At 40.9% G+C, this 26,408-nt stretch overlaps 1 protein-coding gene across 3 annotated transcripts in view; it reads right to left on the reverse strand.

Annotated features, from left to right (window-relative positions):
* NLGN4X (neuroligin 4 X-linked) overlaps positions 1-26,408 on the reverse strand; it is a 289,436-nt gene that overhangs the window by 130,320 nt on the left and 132,708 nt on the right. For 2 of the 3 annotated variants that reach the window (XM_034649473.1, XM_034649472.1), the window contains 2 exons: positions 12,988-13,047; positions 9,092-9,244 (listed from right to left, as the gene is read on the reverse strand). In XM_034649473.1, the coding sequence (XP_034505364.1) occupies positions 9,092-9,244; positions 12,988-13,047 (213 nt within the window). The remainder of the gene's footprint in view (positions 1-9,091; positions 9,245-12,987; positions 13,048-26,408) is intronic. The other variant, XM_034649474.1, reaches the window with a different exon arrangement.

A 26,408-nucleotide genomic window follows, 5' to 3' on the forward strand; every position in this document is an offset into this window, starting at 1 on the left:
AAATCCCAGGCCCAGATGGTTTCACTGGTGAATCCTACCGATTGTTTAAAGGAGCATTAACACCAACCCTTCACACTCGCTTCAGAACCATGGAAGCGAAAGGGACACTTCCCACTCATTCTGTGAGGAGACTAGTCCCCTGATACCAGAAGCTGGCAAATGCATCATCAGAAAACAGATCTACAAATTCATCTTTTTTATGAATAGAGATGTTAAAGTCCTCTACAAAAAAAAATACTAGCAAACCAAATCCAGCAACATATACAAAGGATTATTCACTGGGACCAAGTAGGGTTTATTCCAGGAGGCACATTTCGTTTAACATTCAAACACTGCCTCCTGTGATGTATTGTGTTGACAGAAAACAGGACAAAAAGCACATGATGATAGTTTAAAACATCGAGTCAAAATGGAGCAGGTCGAAAATAAGACCTAAAACTACACAACTCTTAGAAAAAAATACAGAAGTAAATTGGCGTCACCTCGGCTCAGGAAGACTCAAGACAAAGAGCAAAAGCCAACAAAAGAAAAAACACGTAAATGAAAGGGCCTCACAATTACAATACACTTGTGCTTCAAAGGTACCGTCAGGAAAGTGGGGGAAAACAGAAAATGGAAACACGTATTGGCAAATCCTATATCTGATAAGAAACATGTATTTAACAACTCAATAGAAGCTAAGTAAAAATGGGCAGAGGATCTGAATAGACATTTCTCCAAGGAAGATGTATGGCCCGTAAGCACGCGAAAAGATGCTGAACATCATTAGCCTTTGGAGAAATGTACATCAAATACGATACCACTTTACAGCCACTAGGATGGCTACGGTCAAAAGGACAGATGTGAACAAGCGTGTTGGTGAGGATGTGGAGAACTTGAACCTTTATATTGGTACAAATGTCTTTGGAAAGAAACTGGAAGTTATTCAAATGGTGAAACAGAGTTATCCTGTGGCCCAGCTATTGTACCCCTAGGCATATACATAAGAGAGACACACACAGTCACGCAAAAACTTGTGCGTGAATATCCAAGGCACCATGATGCATAATACCCAAAAAAGTGAGACAATCAAAATGCCCATCAAAGATGGATGGATACACCAAATGCCTCGTATCCACACAATGGATTATTCTTTGGCCATCAAAGCATAACAAAGTCCTTACAGATGCACGGATGAATGTTGAAAACCTTCTGCTCAGTGAATGGAGTCAGACGCGGAGACCACACAGTGTATGATTCCGTTTATATGAAAATGTCCAGGAAAGGCAAAGGTGTCGAGATGGGATATTAGGGATGGTCTAAGTCTTTGGGAGTTGGGAGGGGTAGGTGCTGGGTTTGTTTTCGGAGGGAGGATGATGTTCAAAACTTAGGTAGGGTCTGTGGTGGTGCCACCCTGCAAATATACAAAAGGCCACTGAATTATATACTTTAAAGGTGCACGTGGTGCACAGCGTTTTAAAGAAAGGATACAGATGAGAAGATTTGAGTGCAGACAAGCCCAGTGGGTCATTTACAAGAAGATTAAGAGAGATGAGGGAGTGTGAAAAGCCATGAGGAGTATTTGGAGGGCCACAGGAAATACTTATGACCCCGAGTGGTCCTCCAGAGAACAGTTTCGATGAAACATGATTTAAAAGGAGGAAATGGGTTAACGGCAAGATATGGGGATGAAACAGACACGGTAGAACGTAAAAAATCAAGAGCATGGAAAAATGAGAAGTAGGAGTGATGAGGTAGGTGGCCATTCGCTCTGAATGCTTTTCTGGAAAGATGGGACACCTGCGCGTGCTTTTAATGAAGACGCACCGTACAAAACCATGAGCGATATTTTGAAAAGGTTTAAGGTGATGCTTAAGGAGGAGACAGAGAGAGCAATGAAGGGAAAAGGTATTCAGAGGTCCAGAAAACGATGGCAGTTCTCTAAGAATACAGAGCAAAGGGGTCATCTACACCATTATCAGGATATTTTAGGAAAGAGGCAGGGGGTCACTTTGAATGACAGGAATCATTCCTCAGTCCAAACTGCAACATTTCCTTATTCCAAAACTGTTCTCTCGATTCTGCTACAAATCTTAGTTACACTGAGTAGAATTGATGGTGTTTCTCTGGTCATACGTATGTCTATACTAAAATGTGTGTCTTTATAATGCATTTCTGCTACCCACCTGTTTACGGCTGTACCCATTTCACAGGACACAGCCTTCCCTCCGTAACGTCTGAACCTATAATAAAAGCCATGGTACTGCATGCAATGAAAGTCAGTGCATAAAATCTCGAATCCTTAACAGAATCTCCAGAGACTTGCAATTGATTTACCTGCATAGACTTGAGCTCATCCGCATGCAATGGATGCAACTCTGAAGTACGGTTACGTGGAATGTTCTAAAATATTTCTGAATTTTTTTATACTGGGAATTGCACACTTTAGTAAAAAAAGCTGTTATTTTTTAAATAAAGGATACAGTACTTTAAGCATTAGATACAACATACCTGATCAATATGGTACAATGCAATTTTATTTGAGAAATACATTTATATTCCTAAATGTGCAAGGTAGCTGTCACTTCCGAGTTACATTTTTTTTTTCTAAGTCAGTCAGTTCGAATTTGCACCTTGCAAACACCTGACCTCAAACAACTCAAGACAATCAGCTGTTCATACACCGGGTGAGAAGAGAAGTGAAGAAAACATGCAAAAGAAAGAACGTGGCTTCTTTTCGAATTAATAATCTGGAGAGACTCTGTTCTGAATGCAAGCATTCCCAGCAAAGGACAGTTTTGAAGGTATATCCTGTGTGACTGGTAACTCAAGCTTACATAATGCTCTGTAATTAGTTAACTGGAAATTATGTATTAACAGATCCTTCTACCAAGTGTGTCCCAACATTGTGATTTTCCAAAACAGTGATGTCCATAAAAATAAAATGCCACCTTCCTTTAGGAAACTCTAATCATTCATAAGGGATCAACAGATTCTCCACGGCATGGCACAGGCTGGTCAGTGGTTCCGTGCACTTGAGATTAAAAGAAAAAAGTCTTGGGTTCTAACTTCTCCGCACCATGACTTTCTTCACCCAAAAACACCGCTTTGTATCCCCGGGGGTCTCTACTGGCTGTAGACATGGACCCCTGTTGCCTCCGAACAGGAGGGAGCCTCTTTGCTTTGTTGTGCATGTCCATGTTTCCATGAAGGCCCCCTCCCATTACAGAGTCTTTACCCCAATGCATTGGTTTCCGTGTTTGTTCCCAGGCTCCTCTGAAGTCCCAAAGACAGGACTTGAATCCTGAACGATGCGTCTTACTTGCTGAATAAATCAAATCAATGCAGTGGGTGTTTTCAGCCACCAGGAGGCAGGTGAGGAAAGTCCAAGCGGATGGCCACCAAGGACAGACCTGGACCATGAACTTGTCCACTCCCAGAGTTCACGTTCCATACCAGGAACAACAAAGACCAGATTACAGTGTTTCCAAGTGACTCTTAAATGCACAGAAACCTACTGATGAAGAAGACGATGAAAGACAACATATTTTGGGCAGAAACATTTCTTGTTTTTTCCTTTTTTGCAAGACAGTGCTCCCTTGCACAATGCATGCATGTTGTGACCGTTTCTGGAGAGTCTACCCCTCTGCCAACGCCCAGCCCATCTCAGAGACCAGCACAGCAGGGGGACCCAGAGCCTGTTTCCAGGAGGGCTGATCACCTCTGCCACCCACCACAGAGGACATTACGCCAAGGGTTCCCATCCTTTCCGCCGTGGCCTTTCAATATCCTGGTTTTGCGTGCTCCCGCACATTTCCTCTTGCCTCTGGATCCCATTTCCTGCCATTTCTCCCATATGCCTTGACTTCTCTACTATTGCTTATTTTTCCCTAAATGCAATACTTCACCTTTCCGCTCTACCCATTGAACATTCAACTGCATTTTAAATGCAACTCTTGGGGCACCTGAGGAGCTAAGTTGGTGAAGCGTCTGCCTTTGGCTCAGGTTATGATCTCAGAGCCCTGGGATGGAGCCCCATGTCCGGCTCCTTGCTCAGCAAGGAGTCTGCTTGTCCCTCTCCCTCTGCCCCTCCCCTCTGCTCATGCTCTCTCTGTCTCTGTCAAAATAAATAAATAAATACATAAAAATCTTTTAAATAAATTAAATAAATGCAACTCTTCCAGTAGGAGATCAAATCAGGGCAAACCTGTAAGGAGAGGAACCATAATGGGAGTTAGGTGGGTAGCGTCAAGACGTGCAGATCCTTGAAGGAAGAAATTATTTTTTTTTCCCTTTATACATGTTCACTTATGAACTCTTGATTTGACAAATAAAATGGGTTCCATTTGTAATTCAAAACAAAATCCTTAATGATACATTAAAACAGTGAAAAGACAACAAAGAGTCTAAGAAAACAATAAAACACAGCAATTAGCAAATAGCGGACATCTTTAACTCCCAAAGAAAGAGGGATGGACATTCGCTCTGCATAGCACCTTGACGGTGTCCAACAGAGGTGCACGAAGCAAGTGATGGGGACCCACCAAACTGTCAAGGAGGAAAAATGCGTGTGCACAACACACACCATATGCAACTGAGATCCTAGCTCTTTACTTTACAGGAACCTGTCAATCATGTGCTCCAATGATTCGCAGATCCCTTTACAGAATCTGACATGCAACACCAACACAGCAAACGCGTAAGAGTGAGACTTCTCTGGTTGACGTCAGAGAGCTGCTTCCAAATGCCGCCCAGCCACCCTCCACTTCAGATGGAAAGCAAGACCCCACAAAGGGGACCAGACCCGCGAGGGTGAACACGCCATTGCAGCACGCGTACGGCTCTCGTCACATGACTTTTAATCCCCCTGCTCTCTCCTCCGCTGCAAGTAGGCTCCCTTTACATCAAACCATCTCTGTGTTCTAGTCAAAGTCATGACATCACCGCCCCAAAGCGAAAGGACGCAATCGCTGACGGTAAAGACAACTTTGGGACCCCTCCTACACAACCTTCTCTGAGACAAAAATTCCAGAATAGCTACAACACCTGAAAAACAATCAGGTGTTTCTGGTACTGCTTTGGAATCCTGGAAAAAGTCAGTTATATAAATCATGGGCAACGTTTCTTAAGACCATAAGAAACCCGTCAGGTGAGAAATGTGTTGAAGTCACCATCTGGCTCAGTGGTGTTGACTCCACGATGGGCCACACGCAGCAGACGGGCAAAGAACGGACAACAGCCGTGAGACAATGCTGTTGTCGGGGAGGATACCACCATCGCCCTGAGCACCCTAATAATGAATGAGCAAATAATAACCCACTGGGAGGCATTCCTATCACCTCTCAGCATTTGTTTCTTTGTAAATAAAGTAAGCGAACCCCTGCAAGGAGCTTTGCCAGGATTAAGTGAACAGCTATTGCAATCCAGGGCTGGCCACACGGCGGGCTCTCCATGAGTTTGCTGCCAATGCACAGGGGCCAGACCTTTCCAAAGCAAAAATACTTTAAAGCATACAGGGGGCGTCACATGGCAGGGTAACCAAAAAGGCAGTAAGTCCATGGGAGGTCAATGAAAATGAATATTTGAATGGAGGCGGAATTAACCAAGTCAAGATGTAAAGGCGAATGGGAGACAATCAATGAGGGAAAGGAGAAGCACGAGCCACCAATAAATAAATTCCAGGTATTTCTATCAGAAAACATGAGAGAGGAGACTTCTGTTTTATGTCAAAGGCCTTTGGACACTTGTCACAAACAAATAAATAAGAGGTAGGTTTGATGGAAGTCAGGTGTGGGACGTCGATGCCTACCCAATGACCAAGGTGTACAGCAGAACAAAGAGGAAATATGTTTATAAAAGAGTACCTTCTTTGAAAATAAATGGAACTCCAGTTTGATCACTAGACTTAATGCAGGCTTAATTAATTACCTTTTAGCCATGATGATACAGCCCAGTTTGTCTGGGACGATCCCAGTTTGTCAACACCACATGAACAACTCTCAACCATCGCAGACCAGCAAGTCAATTATAGGATTGATGGCCAGCAAGACTGTGTCACCCAGTTCTGATTAAAGAAAACATTCCTATTTCAAAAAGCAAACGTGAAGATTCTCTCATTTCTAGGACAAGGGTCTTATATAATTATTTTTTTGAATTAAGGCTCTGCTTAGAGGACGGTGTTTGATAGAGATCAGCCGTTACATATTTGGCCAGTTGCGACTGGCTCAACACTGATATTAATATGTTGTGCAGCGATGTTAATAAGCATGGAAATTACAAAGTGATCGGGGGTCCTGGACGCCGGTTCTGTGCTGTGAAACTTCACACAATCACCTTGCAAGGGAGAGAATGCCACAGCCTTCTACAGAGACTCTGGTGAAACTCGTTGTCATTCTGGACATCACAGCTCAGACACGGGGTGGGGGGAAGATGCCCGTTCACTTCTGCCTTGTTCTGAGATCTATGTTCACTCCATGCACCAGCCTCCTCCTTGTGCCATAATGCCTCTTGTTAACCCTCTCTTTTGAGTGGGAAAACAGCATTTATCGCTCCATAAAAATAATGATATCCAGCAATATTTTTCCATTTCTCAGACAGGGAAAGAGCATTTATGCACTAATGACGTTTTGAAGAAGAAACTCAAAATTTCCACGTCGTGCTCAAAACATATCTACTCGTATCAAAAGCACTAATTAGAATGTTCGTCGCCACACGGGTTGAGCCATTTTATTTGATCATCTTTTTCAATATCTGGATCCCCGTGGTCTAAAAATATTTCTCCAGACTCGAAATAGCGACTTCCTGGAAGCTAAACTGCGAGCCGGGGACCGCTTTCAAGAGGATGTAAGCACATGCAAGATCTGTGACGGAGATAAACGAAGTCACATTTGAAAATCTCTACCACCGTGTGTAATCAGCAAAGTTGGCACATTTCACCCCAGCAAATAAAAGGGGGTCTGTGGTGTTCTTAGTGCCTCCACAGTAGCTCATTCGCGGAATGTAAATAGACTGGCATAGAAATGCTAAATTGATTCTTTGATTTCTTGGTTACCCATCACGGCTCTGTTATGTACCAAGATTCCTTTTTTAACTCTCCCATTGCAAAAGGTAGACTTAAAATTTTTCAATGAGAAAAATTCCAAAGCAAACTTCCTTTCTTAAATTATATATATGATTGATATGCATAATGCCTACAGCATTTTCTTAAATGATATATATGTGTAAATGTGCATAGATTTATATATGTGCATGGATTTATATATATGTGCATACATATTGTGTGTGTGTGTCTGTGTGTGTGTATCAACTCCACAGCATTTTCCAGATCTGCACATCATTTCACAAACTGGCCAAATTGATAAGAGCTCTCCATGTAAAGGTGCATAAGAAAGCTCGGCCTGACAGGGGGATAATCAGTTTCCTTTGTAATCTAGCCTTTGAAGGAATATCAACAGATCAAGCACGCAAGGGAACATTTTGTTACCCCACCAAAGCAAGAACTTGCCCAATGTCCATTGCTTCATTCAGAAAACAGAGCCCAGAGCTCCTCGTCTGTGGGATGATGCTACACACGGCCCCACACACTGCCCTCTTTGAAAAGGCTCCGTGCAGTGCTCCCACACGTTGTTTCCTCTCTCCACCTCTTTGTTAGAATGGACCTTTTGTAAAAGATCAAGAAACACGATTTCCTGTTTCAAGCACTAGTGGCCAAAGGGACTAGCCAGAAGCCGCTGAAAAGTGTAGAGACATGCACGGAAACAGGGCTGTGTGAAATTAACTAAAATGATTCTACAAAGACCTGGCTCATAAGACCTATGAAAAAAAGAAAAAGAAACAAAATCACAAAGTGAGTGGGCTCTTGATGCTAATGCTTTGTATTTCCTTTAAAGTAAAACAAAACAAAACAAAACAAAAACAAAACAAAAAAAACAAAAACACCCAATGGGGAATTTCTAGGGCCTTATCAATGCTCCAAAAGGCAAAACTTTGCAAAACATCTGTGCGCGATTTGCATTTGTAAATTAGAAATGCATTTCTACCAGTCACCCCGTGCCAGGGGTCTCTCACAGGTGAATGTTTTCACATGTTAATGAAAAAAAAATGTTCAAAATAAAATTAAAACATCAAGGCGAAAATAAAATATTCTTGCTAATGTTTGCCTATTTGGAGAGAACATTCTCAGCTGTATTTTTGTTTCACAGAGCTCCATTATGCACTTTATTTTTTATTTTACTGTAACGACACTGCAACATACACGTTGCCCTCTGCAGAATCACACTGGGAAAGACTCAATTTTCAGCACCATCTTAATGCATTGTTGTGTTGAAAACGAACGTTTTTACCTATGCCTAGGAATATCCGTCATAAAGCATACAATAAGCAGACAAAACGGCAAAAGAAGGTAAATCTGAAAATATTGCCCCCTGCCAAAATTTTTTTTTTCTAAGCTCCCCACTGGGGAAAAATGGAGGAAACATCAAAACAGTGGAGAGCTACCCTGGTGGACTTCCATGGGCTTAGCCAGCATCCTTTTATGATAAATCATAAACTGTTGCAAAAATTCAACCAAGAGCTGAGCTCCATTGTGCGTAAATACAATGGTCATTGTGACCCCACAGCAGGGGTCCAACGCACAGAGATAATCAGTTCAGGAATTAGGTGAAACATTTTCCAACACAGAAGAAGCTAAGTAACATACCCATTTAACCACAGAAGAAAGCCAATGTCTCTGGCTATCGTCACCTGTTACCAAAGCATCACCCATCAGCAAATGTGTTCACTCTACAGAGCTGTGTGGCCTCACAGAGTATTCTTGCGGCCCAAAGAAAGAAGAGGGCTTTAAATAAAGTTTCCTTTTACTCTGGCGACCTTGAAGTCTGCCTTTGTTTGAGGAAGGATGGGGGTTCCCTGGAATACAATTCAAGCATTAACCACTGCAAACAGAGGGTGGTACGTGAGCAAACATCTCTTGCACCGTCCAGGGAGCCCAGAGAAGCAGAACTAATAACACATCGGAGTAGTGCAGCTCAAATCAGTCAGTCCCCACACAATGAAAAGCAGTGCCCGTTTGTCACTGCCCGTGGTGCAACGCTGAAATGACGCAATCACTTACCTAGAATTCCCAGCCGGTAGTTAACGGTTATCACGATGACATTGCCGTAGCTTGCCAGAACGCTCCCGTCTATCATATTGCCAGTGCCCTCCATATAAGACCCGCCGTGGATATAGACCATTACTGGCTTCTTACTGTTCTGATCATGGATGTCTGGAAAAAAAGTCAAGTAAGGAAACACAATAAAAAATCACACTGATTAATGGAGGCTAAGGGCAAGGGACAAGGACTACTTTTCCCTGTTTTGACCGGAATCAACCAGCTGAATCTTTTTGCATTATATACACCTTGATAAGACTGCCTTAAGCAAAATGGTCAATGGGATTATATTTTCTAGTCCTAGAAATGGTATTTTGAGAAGCATACAGACATTTGAGGTCATATGAATGCATATGTACATTGCTGTATGTATCTAAAACACGAAAATATAGAGAATTTAGATGAAATACTTATTTCCTAAACAGGGCTCAAGTCCTAAAAGCTGAGCTACTGAAAAAGCACAAGGCATGATGTTTTCAACCTCTAAGTAAGTGTGAAATCAACTTCAAAATGATCACTGAATCTTTACTATTACTGCCCTCTCTATTCAAAGGCGAGCTTACAGGTTCCTTACAATGAACACACGAGACTAGCAGTGAAACTGTAAACGCTCAATACGGGACAGATGATGACAGAGACAAAGAAAGGGTGAAAAATTATCAACAGAACAGAAACGAGAACCATCAAAGAGAAACCAAAACAAGATGGCCAAGCAAATGCCTGTGGTCTCGTTCATGACTGCAGTCACAGCTCAAGACACTTAACTAACAAAACACACGAAGCCACATAATCAAAATGACATGAGACTCTGGGCTCAAGGTGGAATCTGTGAAATGCTACATATTTTCACAGGGACTACAAACTCCCATTATGATGTGCAACCAATGGGTACCCCTTCATCATTCCTTTGTTGCTTTACTGAGCAGCGATGTACAAAGAATGTTTTGCAATGGTCTGAGCACAGGAATTCAGAGACCATGTGTCCATTTGTGGAAACTGCTTTCTAAAAAAGTTATCGGTTACATCACCTGTTTAATCAGTCCTTACGCTTATACTGAATGTTTAAGAAGACTGATCTCAATGATAATTACTTCTGAATCTCTATGTATCTACAGATATATACACGTATGTGTGTGTAATTTAAATATCAGTATGTTATCAAAAGAAACCCAAATGTACATTTATTTTCACCTTTTTATCAATCAGATTTTTTTTTCTCCTAGTTTACCAAGACACTTTTGAAATATCAAGAAGGAATCTTAAGGGAATGAACCACTATCATGTAGATGGTGGCTGCGAATAAATGAATTATGATCACAATGTCAAAACGCGTTCATTGGCTGCCTCATCACTAAGGCATGCAGAAGGCTCGAGAAACCCACTGGTCACAGTCAAGTACAGAAAAGAGTATCACAGCTCCATGGCTCTGCAGATTCTGAGTAGAGAGCAGAACAGATCTTATTTTCTCATATAAAATTCAAATATACAGCAAAAGTCCTTTATCCATCATCTATGCATCATATGCTATGTGGAAATTTGAAAGACACGGCTGTCTGGAAAGGTGTGGCGTTTTGCACGATCTACTCCTCTCTCTCTCTGGATCCTGATTGAGTGGATTTGCCCTCATTTATTTTCCCAGTACAGGCTGTTGGCTACTCCGCTGAGGAAAAGGAAGAAATAGAGATTTTTGAGGACTGTTGGAAGGGGTTTCCTTGGAGAAAATGCTAGGCTAGTATCTCTAAGCTTTCCAAACACACTGAACAAAGTTCTCATGAACTTGAGGAAGTAATAACAAGATGTCCTATTAATACAAAGTAAAAAAAAAAAAAAAAAAAAAAAAAAAAAAAAAAAAAAAAAAAAAAAAAAAAAAAAAAAGAAAGAAAGAAAGAAAGAAAGAAAGAAAGAAAAAAAAAAGAAATCACATGTTCTTGCTATTCAATGAAAATTAGGGGGCATTTTATGGTAAGGAAATTGCATTGCAAGGGGCGCCTGGGTAGTGCAGTCATTAAGCGTCTGTGGCTCAGGGCGTGATCCCGGCATTCTGGGATCAAGCCCCGCATCAGGCTTCTCTGCTGGGAGCCTGCTTCTTCCTCCCCCACTCCCCCGGCTTGTGTTCCCTCTCTCGCTGGCTGTCTCTCTGTCAAACAAATAAATAAAATCTTAAAAAAAAAATAAAAAATAATTAAAAAAGGAAGTTGCATTGCGAGCACTGGGAAAACAGATCCTAAGGATCAAATGGAAATGCACTAATAAGAGATAAAGAACAAGAGGCAAATTATCTTCCCGGCTGGTACAACAGAACAAAGGAAAGGTGTGGGGTTTTGTTTTAATACATTTCTTCTTTTTTTTATATGGCCTGATAGAATTTTTTTTAAATTAAAAAACAATGTTTGTTTTAATGCATCTTTGAATTCTGGTAAAACTGCAGGCATTCGGGGCCATCTGCAGAGGCAAGGTCAGCTGGCGACTCAGGTGCAGGACACGCTATTCTAAGGCCATCAGAAAAGATCTGGCAGACAGACATCTGAGGTGGGGACAGGCCTATGATCACAGGGGAATAACAATAAAAATAATAACAATGTGAAGAGAAGCAGGTATGAAAGCAACATCAGCCAACCTTGCCGAACCACAGTTGATTAGAAAAGAAGTGAAAGCCAGCAACGCAAGCGACAGACTAGAGACGGGAGGCTGTCGGGGATTTCTCGCTGCCTGGCGGCAAGAACTCACCAGCCACTTCTGTTCCTTACGTTGCCTGTCAGCCCCAAACCCAAAAGTTTTTCAAGGGCCTTCATCCCCTGTGGTAAATAAATGGAGGTCCATGCATTTTGCTCCTAGGATGGGAGAATGATGCTTCTCAGCCACCCTATGCAGCCTGCACAGTTACATGCTTGGGTCATTTTGTTTCTTTGAAACTATGGGTTCTGCTGAAGGCATCGGGATACCTTGTGTTCCTTCTCGCTCAGAGGCCACCATCTTCCATATTTTCAAAAACATGAATTTACTTCTGGTGGCTAATTTGTCAAGTAACGTCAGATCCTTCAAGAAGCAACCTTCCATAGCAACCAAACATTTGAGGGGCGGAGGTGAAAAAAGTTTTCAAACTAGCCAGGGTGAGAAAAGGAAAAGGTATAGATCTAGGGTGTCTGACCTTTTTTGTTTTGTTTTGTTTTGAGATCTACACTATCCCTGGAGTTTTTTTCCCCCTTTAAATGCTGCTAAACAGCAGCTCCCTGAGAAACAACCTCTCATTAAAACACTTTTTCATGTATTTCACTGTGAGCCAGAGAAGATTCTTTGAGACCTATTTTTAAATCCATATGCTTAAAAAAAAAAAAAAAGAAAAAGAAACAAACAAAAGCAAAAATGCCAGACACCTAAAAAGTTGTACGAAGGTGTCTCAGAGTTTGGCAACTTGAGAAGGAATTAAGAAGACCAAAGTTCCAAAAAACAATATAACTTACAAAATAACCTTTGGAAGGAAGAAAAGAACATATACATGCATGTTCTAAAATTTCATTTTCTCTTCTTATGACCAAGCCAAAAAAAAGAAAAAGAAAAAAAAAAGGAAAAAGAAAAAGAAAAAGATGGGCTTCCTCATAAATAACATTTTTTTTTTTTTACCCACTCCATATTTAGAAACACTTATACTTCTCAGATAGTTTGCATTCATGTACAGGGTCCTTGGGACTAAAAGGGACAGTGGTTTCCAAACAAGAAGAAAATAGAGAAGCACACGAAAGTGTACTCATTTCAGAGAAGGGGAGGAAAAAGGGATTGAAATTAAAAAAAAAAAGAAATACAGAGAGAGAGATATAAAACCATGCATCAGGGTCGAGCTTTGAAAAAACAAAAAATACCTTCATCTTCACCACGGTCATTACTGGTTATATCATCTGCGTTTTTCTTTGTGTTGGCTCCTGGGGTCATATTGAGAAGGAAAATAGAGGGAAAAAAGAGAATTCAAAAACAACAGGTTTGCAAAAAAAATCAGAAGAGAGATACTACCCCGTAAAAGAAAAAAAAAGTGTCACACAAAAAGTTGAGAGTTGTTACATTTGGATTTCAAAAAAAATGAAATAGGGCAATGCAAAATGCATAAAAACATAAAGATGTCAAGAAGAACAAAGTCAAAATGTTACTTGAAAAAATATGTTCTATCCTGTGAAAATGCAGTTTGGGGGTTAAAATGATAGCACTGCAAAAAAAAAAAGAGCTAATGTGAGTTTGAAAAAACAGAAAATGAAATTATTAAAAAGGATTTCCCACATTCTTAAAAGAAATGAATATGAAGTATTCAATGTTCCTCTAATTTTAACACGCGATAATCTACATTAATTCATGAAATGTCTCCACTACACTTTGGTTAGGACATTCCATAAGGTAAGAGAAAACACATTTACGCAATAAACACGGAAGGACTTTCAATAAAAATACTTAAAATTGACATTCATCTCATGCGAAAGAACTTAAAACAGGGCATTTCAAATACAAATCAGAAATGTCGGTCAATTTGTTAGTTAATTTAAATCATGACAGTCACCTCTCACCAGTGGCTACACAGCTACCACCCAGTACTTGATCCTGTTTAGTATAAAAAGAAAACAACACCACAACTACCATTTTCAATGAGGTTTTCTTAAGACAACAGAAAACATTATACATCCTGTTCTCTGTGTTTGAAAAACTTATTAAATGTTACTTTGGTGTCATTGCTCATTGAATTTAAGGTAAATAAATAAAGTCACCTACCTTGATGACCTGGAACATGTAAGTTACCTAAGAATCTCCATGGAGACAAAATATGGGGAGGTGGGGGCATCCCTCAACTACGCCAAAAGTCACTCTCTTATGAATTCTGTACGCAGTGCACCATTTTGGTTATTCCCATTTTCCAGATACAACACGCTAAGACATTTCAGATTGCTTGAATTGTTTGGTTAATTAGCTCAATTGGCTTCTTTTACAGACAGACATGGCCCCGGGGGAATGCGTATCCCAGACCCAGTAACTTCAAAAGTGCCTGAATGACATTCTTCCTGAAGTTCTACATAACTCAAAGGAACTCTTCATGTTTCAAAACCAAAATTAAGAAGATGCTGTTCTTGTGGGTCAGTTATGGTTATCTGTGGTCCATTTTATGTGGTTCAACACTTCTTAGCAAGCACACCTGGGTGGGTGGGTGGGTGGGAAATCCTCTTTGATGATTTTTGAGGCTTAACGATTCCCACTGTAGATAATTTCAAGTGACCAATATAAGGTCACTGAAGACAGCTACAAAGAGATGTCTGGGACCCCTTGAAACTCCAGGCTACCAGTAATTTCAACCTCATCTACCTAAAAGTACAGTTGAGTCTTGTCGGAACTGACCTGTTCTTACAACACATTCATTTCCGATCCCTTAGAAAGTATCATGGCATTGCTACGTCAATCTCTTATAGTCATTGGCTTGATATCAAAATCTATTTATATCCAACAATCCTACTGCATTGAAATACCTAAAAGAAAAAAACTTTTTAAAAAAATCAAATGAGCTTGACTGTCTTTGGGTTGTTTTTGTCAGGGTTTATCAGTATAGAACTTATCTCAAAGCTAACTCATGGACTTGAATTTGTGATGAAATTGTGTACAGGAGCCCAAAAGGGATGCCTTTCTTAAAGTGCACTATGTGAATACACAAAACTGTTTTACAAAACAAGTCCTCTCATTTCAAAAAAAAAAAAAAAAATCCATTCATTCATGGAAGAAGATTTTATAAGCTTCTATAGAAACAGGTCACTTCTTTCATTTAAAAAGAAAAAAAAAATTAAGGTGCAGTCAAAAGCCAGAGGACTGCGAACGTGCTCCCTGATTCAGCGGATTCCTTCCAACAAAACGTTGTCTTCCTCTTGTTCTAACGCAGCATCCAGAACACATGTGCTCAACATGGAGAAGGCGTACTTTAACGGAGACGCCACACCTGCACTTCACCCTTCCCAGAAGCCTGTTCTTGTAATCTCGCCCCTTTCTGAATATTCTCGTTGGGAATCTCTTTTCTCTTGCGCTCTGTGTCCTGTGTCCTGGCGTAAGCCCAAAGGCCGTTCTGTAAGCCAGGTGTCCGGGGACTGAAATGCCAGAACCCTCTCCTAAGACCCACCTCTCCGTGCCTTCAGGCTCACTGTCAGGGCACAAAACGGGAGTGATCTAAAATTCGTCTCGGGCCGGAAGAGACGCAGCGCTCGGCGAACCTTCCCCAACAGAGAGAGCAAAGTGCTCAAGATGAGTAATGCTTTCACATTTCCGTAACGTAGTTCCATCGATAAAGTAGCAATCCGGGATAACCTCGTGCCTCTTTGATTCCTTGCCAACGATCTCCGTTAGCCAAAGTGTGATTTGTAAGAGCTTTACTGACATATGATTTACATAAGATAAAATGAACTTGTCAAAGCATAACATTCAAGGGCTTTTTCATGGAGTTGTGTAGCCATCGGCATAAAACACACTTAGAACACTTTCATCAATTCCAAAAAGACTATCCAGCTGTAGGTTCCATGTTCCTATCCTGAGTCTTGTTAATCTACTGTCTTTCAAGATTTGCCAGTGTTTTGTATAAAAGAAATCTTACGTCGTCTTTCGTGTCTGCTTTCTTTCACTTGGCGTGATGTTTCCAAAGTCGTGCGTGCTTAGCAGGGGTCAGTTCTCCATTCTTCTGCGTGGATGGATAATACTCCACTGTATGGACACACCAAATCTTGTTTTTTCTATCCATCAGTTGATTGGCATTTGTACTGTTTTCATTTGGCGGCTCTTAGGAATAATGCTGCTATAAACACTTGGGGACAAAGTTTTTGTTGGGATATATGTTTCCCTGGATCTTGAGTAGATATCTAGGAGTGGGATTGCTATCTTACAGGGCAAATTGGTGTTTTAAGAAACTGCCAGACAATGTTCCCAATCTCCTGCATCATGGTGCATTTCCATCAGCCTGACTATGGGTTCCAGTTTCTGCATCCTGTAGCCGAGCCTTAGATTATCGTTTTGGGGATAGCCATCCTAAAGGGTGTAAAATGGCGTCTCCCTGTGGTTCTGATCTGCAGCTTACTAATGATGTAGCGATGTCCAGCATCTTCTCACGTAACATCTTCTTTGGTGGGATGCCCGTTCAAATATTTTGCCCGTCTTTAAAATTGGGTTCTTTGTCCCCTATTACTGGATTATAAGTGTTCTTTGTATTTTTCAGATGCAGGTCTTTTCCAAGAAATAAGACTTGCAAATCTTTTCTCCCAGCCCAAATCTGGGCTTCTCTTTGGTTTTATCAATGGTGTCTTTTGAAGTGCAAAGGTTGGTTTTTAATTTTGACGAGGTCGATTTTATCAATTTTCTTTCAACGCTTGTGCTTTTCATATCCTATCTTAAGAAATCCTCGCCTAACCCAAGACCATGAAGATTTTCTCTTATGCTCTTTCCTAAACATTTAAGAGTTGTAGTTTTTAACACCTTTTATTGAGTTATTGAGGGTAGGGTTGAAATTCATTGTTTGCGTCTGAATATCCCATTGTTTCAGCACCCTTGACTGCAACATTAACTTTTCCCTCATTAAATTCTTGAGACACCGTTGCTGAAAGCCGGTTAACTATAAAGTCAGGACTCTATTTATTTCTGGACTCTTTTAATTATATTCCGTCCTGCGTTTCTATCCACAGGAGCCCCCAACTGTCCTGATGACTATAGCTTTAGACGATGCTTTAAAACGGGAAGGAGAAGCTTGTTTATTCTAGATATTCTGCCTAAATGAGCTTGTCAACTGAAGCTATCCAACTTTCTCCTGCTTTTTCAAGGCAGTTTGTTTATTCTAGATATTCTGCCTAAATGAGCTTGTCAACTGAAGGAAAAAAAATCACCCACTGAGATTTTGACAGAAATTAATTGCCCAACCGCAATTTTGAATTAATTGTAGATACCAGTGTGTGACCCAGAAACATAATGAGATATCACCTTTAATGTACTATGTATATATAATTTTTCATCCTTTTGTTCTTTTTCAATAAGCTGTTGCTGTGTTTTTCCTTGCAAATATAGCTAATTAAATGACCTCAAAACCAACAGATTTCTCTTGAATATCTAATTTAGTTAGAATCATGAACTATGGAAAAAAGGTTTTGCTGGAATTTATTCCAGAGTACATCCATCTTGTGCATGCCCAAAAGAGGCATTTCAAATCCCATACACACCATGATTTTTTTCCTCCCTCTCCACAGCTACACCTTCCCTCAAATGCCAGGAAAATATTCTTTTACATCTAATAATTAGCCTCTCTATCAAACCTCCATGGGGAAATAGCTCTAAATTTTAAAGAGAATATTTGAGCAACTTCAAACAAATATATAGCTGTTCCATTATTAAAATTTAAGTATGATTTTATAAATAAAATCTCAACGTCCCTAGTCCTGAAGGATGTCCATCATTTTTTATACCTTTTCTTCTCATGTTCCCTTTTCGTGCTATGTAACTCCAATATTTTCTAAGTAAAACTATTTAAAGGAGTACTTTGTATCCTAAATGGAAGGGAAATACTTTGTGGAGAATTCAGAAAAGGTAGACCATGGTAAAAGGGAAGAGGAAAATCCATGGAAATCCTCTAGATGTTGGTGTTAACATTTTGAGGCAATAAAGTAATTTTTTACTTCCTCTTTTACTATCCATTAACTTTGTTGCCACTTACGTACGCAAATCGTCAAACACAGTCATCGGATATTGGTAGGTGATCACATCATTTGTGCTAGAAAGAAAGGACAGAACCTAGAAAACCTTTAGGATTATTGCTCTTACCGTGAGATGTTGTATTGAAAATGTATTTACCGGTTCACATCTATTTTATTTTTTTGTCTCTTAAGTGTGCAAATTCCAAGTGCAACTTAGCCTTGTTACCTTAAATACAGAATGCGTGTATGTCTGAGCTAAATGCATTACTTCCATTACAGGGGAAGTTGTATAATGGGTTATGGTGGAAATAAACGCCAATCTGGCCATCCCAGACGGGTGTGTGATTGATTAGTTTGTCACCCGGCCCCCTCAGAGGAATACTTCTTTAATCTTCTAATTCAGTAACGGGCTCATTTCAGCAGTAAGCTGAATGGGGCCTGCCCGAGACAAACTGCCCATGCCTCATTACTTAACTCACGGGCCAACCCATTTCTTCTACAGACAAGTACTGACACGTTAAATATGGCGGCCTTGACCATCACTGGCTATACCCGGAATAAATACTCCACACGTGATCGGCCGCTTCATTTATTTATTTATTTTTTTCCCCTGAAATCAGAACATCTGAACAAGATGGGATCTCACTCAGCAAAAACGTGTGCAAGGCTGGGAAGCCTGTCGGATGCAGCCGTCCATGAAGAGATGTCCCCACACCAGCGTTTGGAATGCCTTTTTGTTACGCCCCACGGCGATTAAGGGCACGTCTCAGCATTGGTTTTTATTTTTTTATTTTTTTTTTTTTTAAAGATTTTATTTATTTATTTGACAGAGATAGAGACAGCCAGCGAGAGAGGGAACACAAGCAGCGGGAGTGGGAGAGGAAGAAGCAGGCTCCCAGCGGAGGAGCCTGATGTGGGGCTCGATCCCATAACGCCGGGATCACGCCCTGAGCCGAAGGCAGATGCTTAACCGCTGTGCCACCCAGGCGCCCCTCGGCATTGGTTTTTAATGCAGAAGGAGGATTTCTGGTGATCGAAAGCCTCAGGAAAGAGCACCTGTGAAGCTGAGTGCATGAAAATGGATTTCTCTCATCAGGGGAGCTGTACTTTGAAAAAAAAACTTTGGAAAGGCATCCCGAAGTCGGAAGACCTCTGCTCCAGGACGCGTGAAGGGGTATGGGAATGCCGAGCTCCGGACTGTCGTCTTGGGGTCAAGTACCTATGATTCACCCCACAGATGTTTATTATGAGACTGNGGACTGTCGTCTTGGGGTCAAGTACCTATGATTCACCCAACAGATGTTTATTATGAGACTGAGATGTGCTTGATGTTTTCCTAATCATTGTGAATTTCGCTACAGCAAAATATCCTGCCAGTTAATTCATCTTGGGCTGTCACTTTAGGAACACTGAAGGCATGTGTTTATGACTACAGTAAAAGCAAAGTCTAGTTCTTTGTAATTTCTACCGGTTTCAAAATGCCTCATTGAAATAATGGGAATAATAGGAGGGTTTTTTTTTTTTTCCCTTGCGTTCTTTTGCTATGTTTTCTTCTTTTTGTCTGACTGGCTTGGGAAGACAGGTTGAGGAAAAAATGAATAATAATTTTTTTTCTTTCTTTTGGCATTAGAATTCTTTTCACAGTTTCTCTGGTAGAAAATTAAAGTCAGTCTAAAAATATATAGGTCTCTGATATATGTTTGTGTTTTTAATTAAAATCTCAAGGCATTGCATGGCCTCACATTAGCATTTTTTGTTCTGAATTTGGTTATTGAAATGTTTCTGTTCTTGGGAATAAAAAACAAATCCTATTAGATTTGAGTCTCTCCTTTTTATTAGAATGTTCTGCTGATAGAATATATTACCTCCCCACACAATCTCCATGAGCTTGAGATTAAATCACGATGTATTTAAAAGCTGGAACTAATTTAATATTGGACTACGCTCCATGTTTTTTCTGCACCTGTATTTAGAAAACCCCTGTTGAAAATGAAATTCACTTTTATTCGCCCTGAGGTAGCTCCAGAAATGTTGTATAAAAAAGGATAAACCTTTGTAGGTGTGTATGTCCGTATACGTATTCATTCTCCCTGCCAAGAGAGTCTGGACGATTTTGAGTTCTCTGGCATAGTTTTAACTCTAATAAAAAGCTTCTTTCTGTAGTCAGAACATAGATGCTGGTGACTGGATGTATCTCTATGCCAGGAATTTTGGCTTGTGGCACGGGAATTAGAGGGAGCTGGACCCTTTGGCTTCTTGTCCCTTTGCTGTCCACCTTCTCAATAAAGGGATTTGCTCAAAATAGTCCATGCCCTCTCCCAGGAAAGTATTGTGCCATCCCCAGCTGCTAACACACCATTTTGGGCCAACAAAATGTGAATGGAAGAGTCGCATGTCACCCCCAAGCTGACACGTTACGAGGGGCATCTCATCTCTGCCATGTTTCTCTTCCCCCTGTCTACCCACCAGGCCAGCAATGTCCCAGGTGGGGATCACCTCCTTCAAGTCTCGGTTTGGGAAAGAAGAGGATGTAGAGAACAACCAGTCAGCCCAAAACGGACACAGATGTCATAAAAGGGACACAAGCTCTTGCTGTTGTGAGCTGCTAAAATTTTGGAGTCTTTGTTTAGCAGCACAATCTAGCCTAAGCTGACTGTTACAGGCATTTGCTTCTTTCCCTGAGGTACGCATTCCCACACACAAACATACACGCACACACAGCGCACTCGCACACACACACAGCCACATCCATACTCAGAGCAGCACACGGCCTCCTAAACATTCCAACATACAGCTCGATCTGAGATCAGAAATGTCTCTAGCTCCCCAGTGCACCTGAAATTGGTAAATCAATGCCAACATGACAGTTTTTCCCTTTGGGTGCATGTCTACCTTTACAGAAAATTACTTTTTTTGGTACTTAGCCCTAACTACTACGTGACTATGCTGCAGTTAAAAAAAGGAACATCAACAGACTTCATACCTCCATATTTTATGATGAATAAGCACAACACCATCATGATTATACCCTAAAGTAATTAAAACAAGGAAGGAGCGCCTGGTGGTTCAGTCGGGCAAATGTCAACTCTTGCTCAAATCATGATCTCAAGGTCATGAAATCAAGCCCTGTGTCGGGCTTGCACTCAGCTGGGAGCCTGCTGGTGATTCTCTCTCTCCCTCTACCCTTCCCCCCACTCATGTTCTCTCTAAAAAGTAAATAAAAAATATTGAAGATGAGGAAAAGATAAACTATTTATTTCAATCATGAGGGGTTTCTTGAAGGAAAGAGCTGAAAAGAATCACCTACCCAGAAAAGTCATGCACAGCTTTCCCTCAAATTAGCTGGTTCTCCAGCACCATGCAAACACTGTCTTACACAAAGCCAACACTCCTTCGGTATTGGCTCATATGGTTGCTGGAAATTGTATTATTTTTCATGGTTCCCCATACATGTGCTGCACTTTTCCGCCTCCCAGATTTTGCCTATGCAGCTCTTTCTTCCCAACTTATGAGACTACGATTGATCTAACCGCCCCTCCCCAAACTTACTGACTTTGCAAGCCTTTGAACACCCAGTCCAGGGGCCAGCAACTCAAGGGCACGTTCCCCACGTTCCACTCCTCACAGTGGAAATTCTTTCTTTATTTAGGTATTCCAGCAGCATTTTGTGAGTGTCCCTGTTACATTTGAGCTGTAGGTCAATTATACGCTCCACACTCCCTGAGGACAGCAGATGTACACGTGCAAAGATCCTTCACCGTGCAACCAAAAACACTCAGTATGTCCATCCATGGGTGAATGGATAAAGAAATGTGGCATATTATAGATTTTGCATCTCTATAAATCCATAATGTACATATATATTACATACATGCACAGTGGAATATTATTCAGCCATGAGAAAGAAAGAAAACCTGCCATTTACAACAACTTGTATGGACCTTAAAGGCATTACACTAAGCGAGATAAGCCAGACAGAAGAAGACAAATACTGTATGATTCCACTTCTGCGTAGACTGTGAAAAAGCTGAACTTGTAAAAACAGAGAGTAGAATGGCTGTTCCCAGAGTCTAAGGGTGGGGGAATTCCATTTAGAAATCAGAGAAGGGAAATATGATTGATATCTGCTTTCTTTTTTTTTTTTTTTGGTTTTTTTAAAATAAACATAAACTTTAGGACACTTCTCAATTTAGAGAAAAATCATCAAGACAGGGAGTTGCCCTATGCCTCACACCCAATTTCCTCTAGTACTGACATCAAACACGAGTCTGGTACATTTGTTACAATTAATGAGCCAATATCGACATGTCTGTAAGTAAAGTGTGTAACTTATTCAGATTTTCTCTGTTTTTGCTTCATGTCCTTTTTTGTGTCCACATTCCATTTCAGTCCTCATGGCTCCTTAAGCTCTTCTCGGCTCTGACAGTGTCTCAGAGTTTCCTTGTTTTTGATGACCTTGACAGTTTTGAAGAGCTCTCCAAGACTTTTGTAGAGTATCCCACAATCGGGGGCTGTCTGGTTTTTCAGGATTCGATGGGGTTATGAAATCTGGGGAGGAAGCCCACGGAGGTTAAGGACCTTCCTGATCACATCATATGAAAGGTGCATATTTGTCACCATGGCTCATCACTACTGACATTGGCCTTGACCACCTGGCTGAGGTATGTTTGCCAAATTTCTCCACTGTAAAGTTACGTGTGCTCTGCCCCTCTCCGTATCATACTCTTTGGAAGGAAGTCAATAGGCCTAGCCAAGCCTCAGGAGTAGAGGTGGAAGGAGAGGGTCTATGTAAATTATCTGGAACACTTCTGCACGGGAGATGTGTTCAACTTCCCCCACGGTAGGGACAATAATATCACCCATTCCCCCAAGAGATCTACACGCTAATCCTCAGAACCTGAGAATATGATAAGGATCCATGACAAGGGGGAATAAAATTTGCAGATGCAATTAAGAGTAATAATCAGCTGACCTTTAAATAAGGGAATGATCCAGGATTATCCAGATGGGCATAATGTAATTAAAAGCGGGTTCAGAGTGGATGGAAGAGGGGGCCGTCAACCCAGAAATGCAGCTGTCCTCTAGAATTGAAAAAGGCAAGGAAGACACTTTCCCCTCAATCCTTCAAAAGAGGAATGCCATCTTATCAAAACCTTGATTCTAGCCCAGTGAGATCCATTTGGGATTTCTGACCTCCAAAACTATAAGACGAATTTGTGTTGTTTTAAGCCACTAACAATGTGGTAATCGATTAGAGCAGAAATAGGACATTCATGAACCCTGTTTTATTTATTCGTTCAGTTGTTTATGTCAATATGAGGTTATGATATTTATTTTATGCTTTGAGGTATAATCGGCTACTAATTTTGTACCTCAAATTGCTGAAGGATTGGCCAGTGAGAATGTTTTTACTTGGCTTCTGTGCCCCTTCGACCTACCCCCATCGTTGCGGTTTGGTTTTGGTTTTATTTGGGGTTTTTTGTTCTGTTTTGTTTCGTTTTTTTTATTAGCACTTACTTGCTATAAAGTGATCCAGACTCATCTTGTCTATTTCCTGTCCCGTTTCTAGAATCAGACATTTTTCCAAGAAGCCCACATTCCTTCTACTTGACATTTGCATTTTACAGGTCCAAGAGCTGAAGAAGACCAAAGGTGAATGACTTGCCCAAACAATGCAAGACGTAGTTGGGGACCCAGCTGATGGGGACATAATAGGCTTTCTGGTAAACCACTATGTCTCTAATTCATACTGGCTGGTGACAGAGGATAGAGGTTCACTTCATTCTGCTTACTCAACCTGCTGGTCTTTCTATGACTACAACAATTATGTCATTATGGCACTATTCTTAACTAAATTGCAATGTTTGCTTAATACATGAGGGGGAGGGATGTTGTTCTAGATGCTTTGTAACCATCTGAAAACTAGTCAGGAACTACGTTTGCCCCCCACTGTGCAGATGAGACCACTGGAGGGAACAGAGGTCCAAGTAACTTGGCCCAAGACATCAACCTACCACTGTTTTGGGATTCCAACCCAGATCCCAACACATCAAGGCAACACAGAAGTCGACATTTTAGCAAATGGTGAAAATTATTTTATGCAAGGTGATAGGCTGGTCTCTGGCAAGGTAGCTTTGTTTTGCGTCCCAAAATAAATGATACAACACAGAGAAGAATAAGCCCTAAGACCTTATTTAGGTATATACTTAAGCCAATGAAGGGCAGCTGGTTTAGGGAAAGGCACCGCCTAGACGTTGAAAATTATGGTTTGAAGGAAAGAAGACTTTCTAGAACAGGAGTAAATGCAGAGACCTGTCTGACTGGGGGTGGTTCTCAGAATCCATTTAAAAGGGGATACCCCATTCTTTATGCAAGACTGTGTCAATGAACTTGAAGGACACGCTGGTGTTTTGGAGACAGTCCTAGGCATTAGTGATACAGAGATTTTTAACACATGGAAAGCCATGGCCTCCAAGCACTCAGAATCCTTAGGTAATGCTCTAAACGTAAAATACTACCAGCTTTATTAAACACATCTTGATAATCTCTAATTTACCTTGATTTTAATGTTATTATATATTTACATTAGCATTGTAGGACTTTAGAAAATAATACCTCGCAGTGATTGTAGGATGGGATTTTGATGGGATTTTCTTTAATTCAACTGTTTAATCCCATACCCTTAATGACTCTAAGCCAATCAATTCATTCTATTATAAACCCATAAAGCATTTGCTCCCGGCCAAGATGTAAGCTTAATATCTCTCTAGGTGTTTACAGATTTATGCTAAATGAATTCCATTTTTAAAAGCATGTTATTTTGAGATCCACAGACAAAGTCACTGCTAGCTTAATGATTTCATTTCTTTGGTAATTATATGCAATTTTAGGTATTTATGAAAATCTTTCCAGGTAATGGATTTGGGTTTATATTATTATTACTTCCAGTTTTAGAAACAGGGAAGGATGAAATTCAGCTCAAAATATTTAACGGTACAAAAAAGTTAATAAGAAGGTGGTAAACGGAGTTAAAACATCTTCAAATGCCAGTCCTTCACCAAGAAAACCCATTCTCGCTGCCATGGCCACATCTGCCTGCTGGTTAATATCCCAGCCAGCTTTCGAGACTTGGATAAAACCTCTTCTTTGCAGGGTCCTCCCCTAAGAAGTAACTTCCCACTATCCTGTCTAGATAGCAACCCCTGAGGCAAATTTCCCAACAGGAATACGCATAAAAACAAAGAAAAAGATGTGAACATCATAGGAAACCAAGAACAGCAGAAAATACAAGGCTACACCTGCTGGGTTTCTATTAACCCTATTAAGGAGCCTGAAGAGAGTTCAGTCGTGCTCAAGGATCTTTCCACGGCACTACCGCATTGGGAATTGTTCTATAAACACGATAGGAAAGAAATCAGGGAATATTTGGGACCACACTGCATACAGCCATGTATCAGAGAAGAAGTGCTTGTCTCTACAAAGCAAAAAAAACCAAAAACTAGGAAATGTATTCTTATGTTGCCTGGGCATTATTTCAGAAAATCTCCTGGCTCCAACATCTCCAGGTACGTGACCAAATTAGACAAAATTTAAACCAGCCAAAACATACAGGTGAGAGAAGGGGTTGGTGCATGGAAATGGCCAGTAGCTGACACTGCAGAGTTAGACAAGTCAGGAAAAACCCTAGATGCTCAACGTCATTTTCCACACACTCAGGTAGGACAGAGTATTTGAGTGTCAACTAACACTTAGAGTAACTACTCCTTAATTAATACTTAATGTCAACTAATACTTCATGTCTCAGTAAAGGACCGTGCAGCTTAAAGGAGTAGTTTGTTGGAAATGGAATTTGAGGGTCAGTGCAATGGGTCAACAACTGCAAAGGGTCTGCATTGGTAAGGACGCCCCCAGGTATGTGTGCTGGTGGTCTGGGGCCACCCCGTTGAGTGACGAGGACTTGCCAGACCACTGGCACAGGAAAGGACCTCTCACAGATCCACCTGCCAATAGACATCTTGGGTGGGTAGATCCTGACTTGCCCAAAGATGAGAAAAGAGGCTGTGGGAGACTCTAAGGGAACATTTAGATAACCACTGTCCATTTGTCATGGAGTAAAAATAAGATGTCGTTTCTTCGGTGCAGAGGCATAAAAAGGGAACAGCCTGAGACAGAAAGAAGAGAATGATCTGGTCAACGTGGATGTGGAGATATGGGACATGTACAGAGAGAACTAAACTGCATGGTCTTCATGAGGAAAAACGGGTAAATCGAAGTATACCTTAGATCTGAATACGGGTAAATCCACACTGATAGACCCTACTTACACCCCAGAAGTCAGAGGGAAACTAGGTGCCCACTGTATCTATCCATTTGAACATCTTCGTGTAAGGATAATTTGTCAGAGGACTACCATGAGGAAAGAGGAACTTCAATAGAAAGAAACTCCACGATCAACTCCAGACGTCCCCTCAGCTGTAAAGACCATCAGGATTCCCAAATGCAGGAAATTGCAGGGCTCTCTGCAGCAGGAGGGCAATTGATATGCTTCATTAAAGGATTTGAGTATCTGGAATATTTACCTTGATGAGGAACCTTTTTGG

This window comes from Ailuropoda melanoleuca, chromosome X (assembly GCF_002007445.2).
Source record: "Ailuropoda melanoleuca isolate Jingjing chromosome X, ASM200744v2, whole genome shotgun sequence".
Classification (NCBI taxonomy): Eukaryota; Metazoa; Chordata; class Mammalia; order Carnivora; family Ursidae; genus Ailuropoda; species Ailuropoda melanoleuca.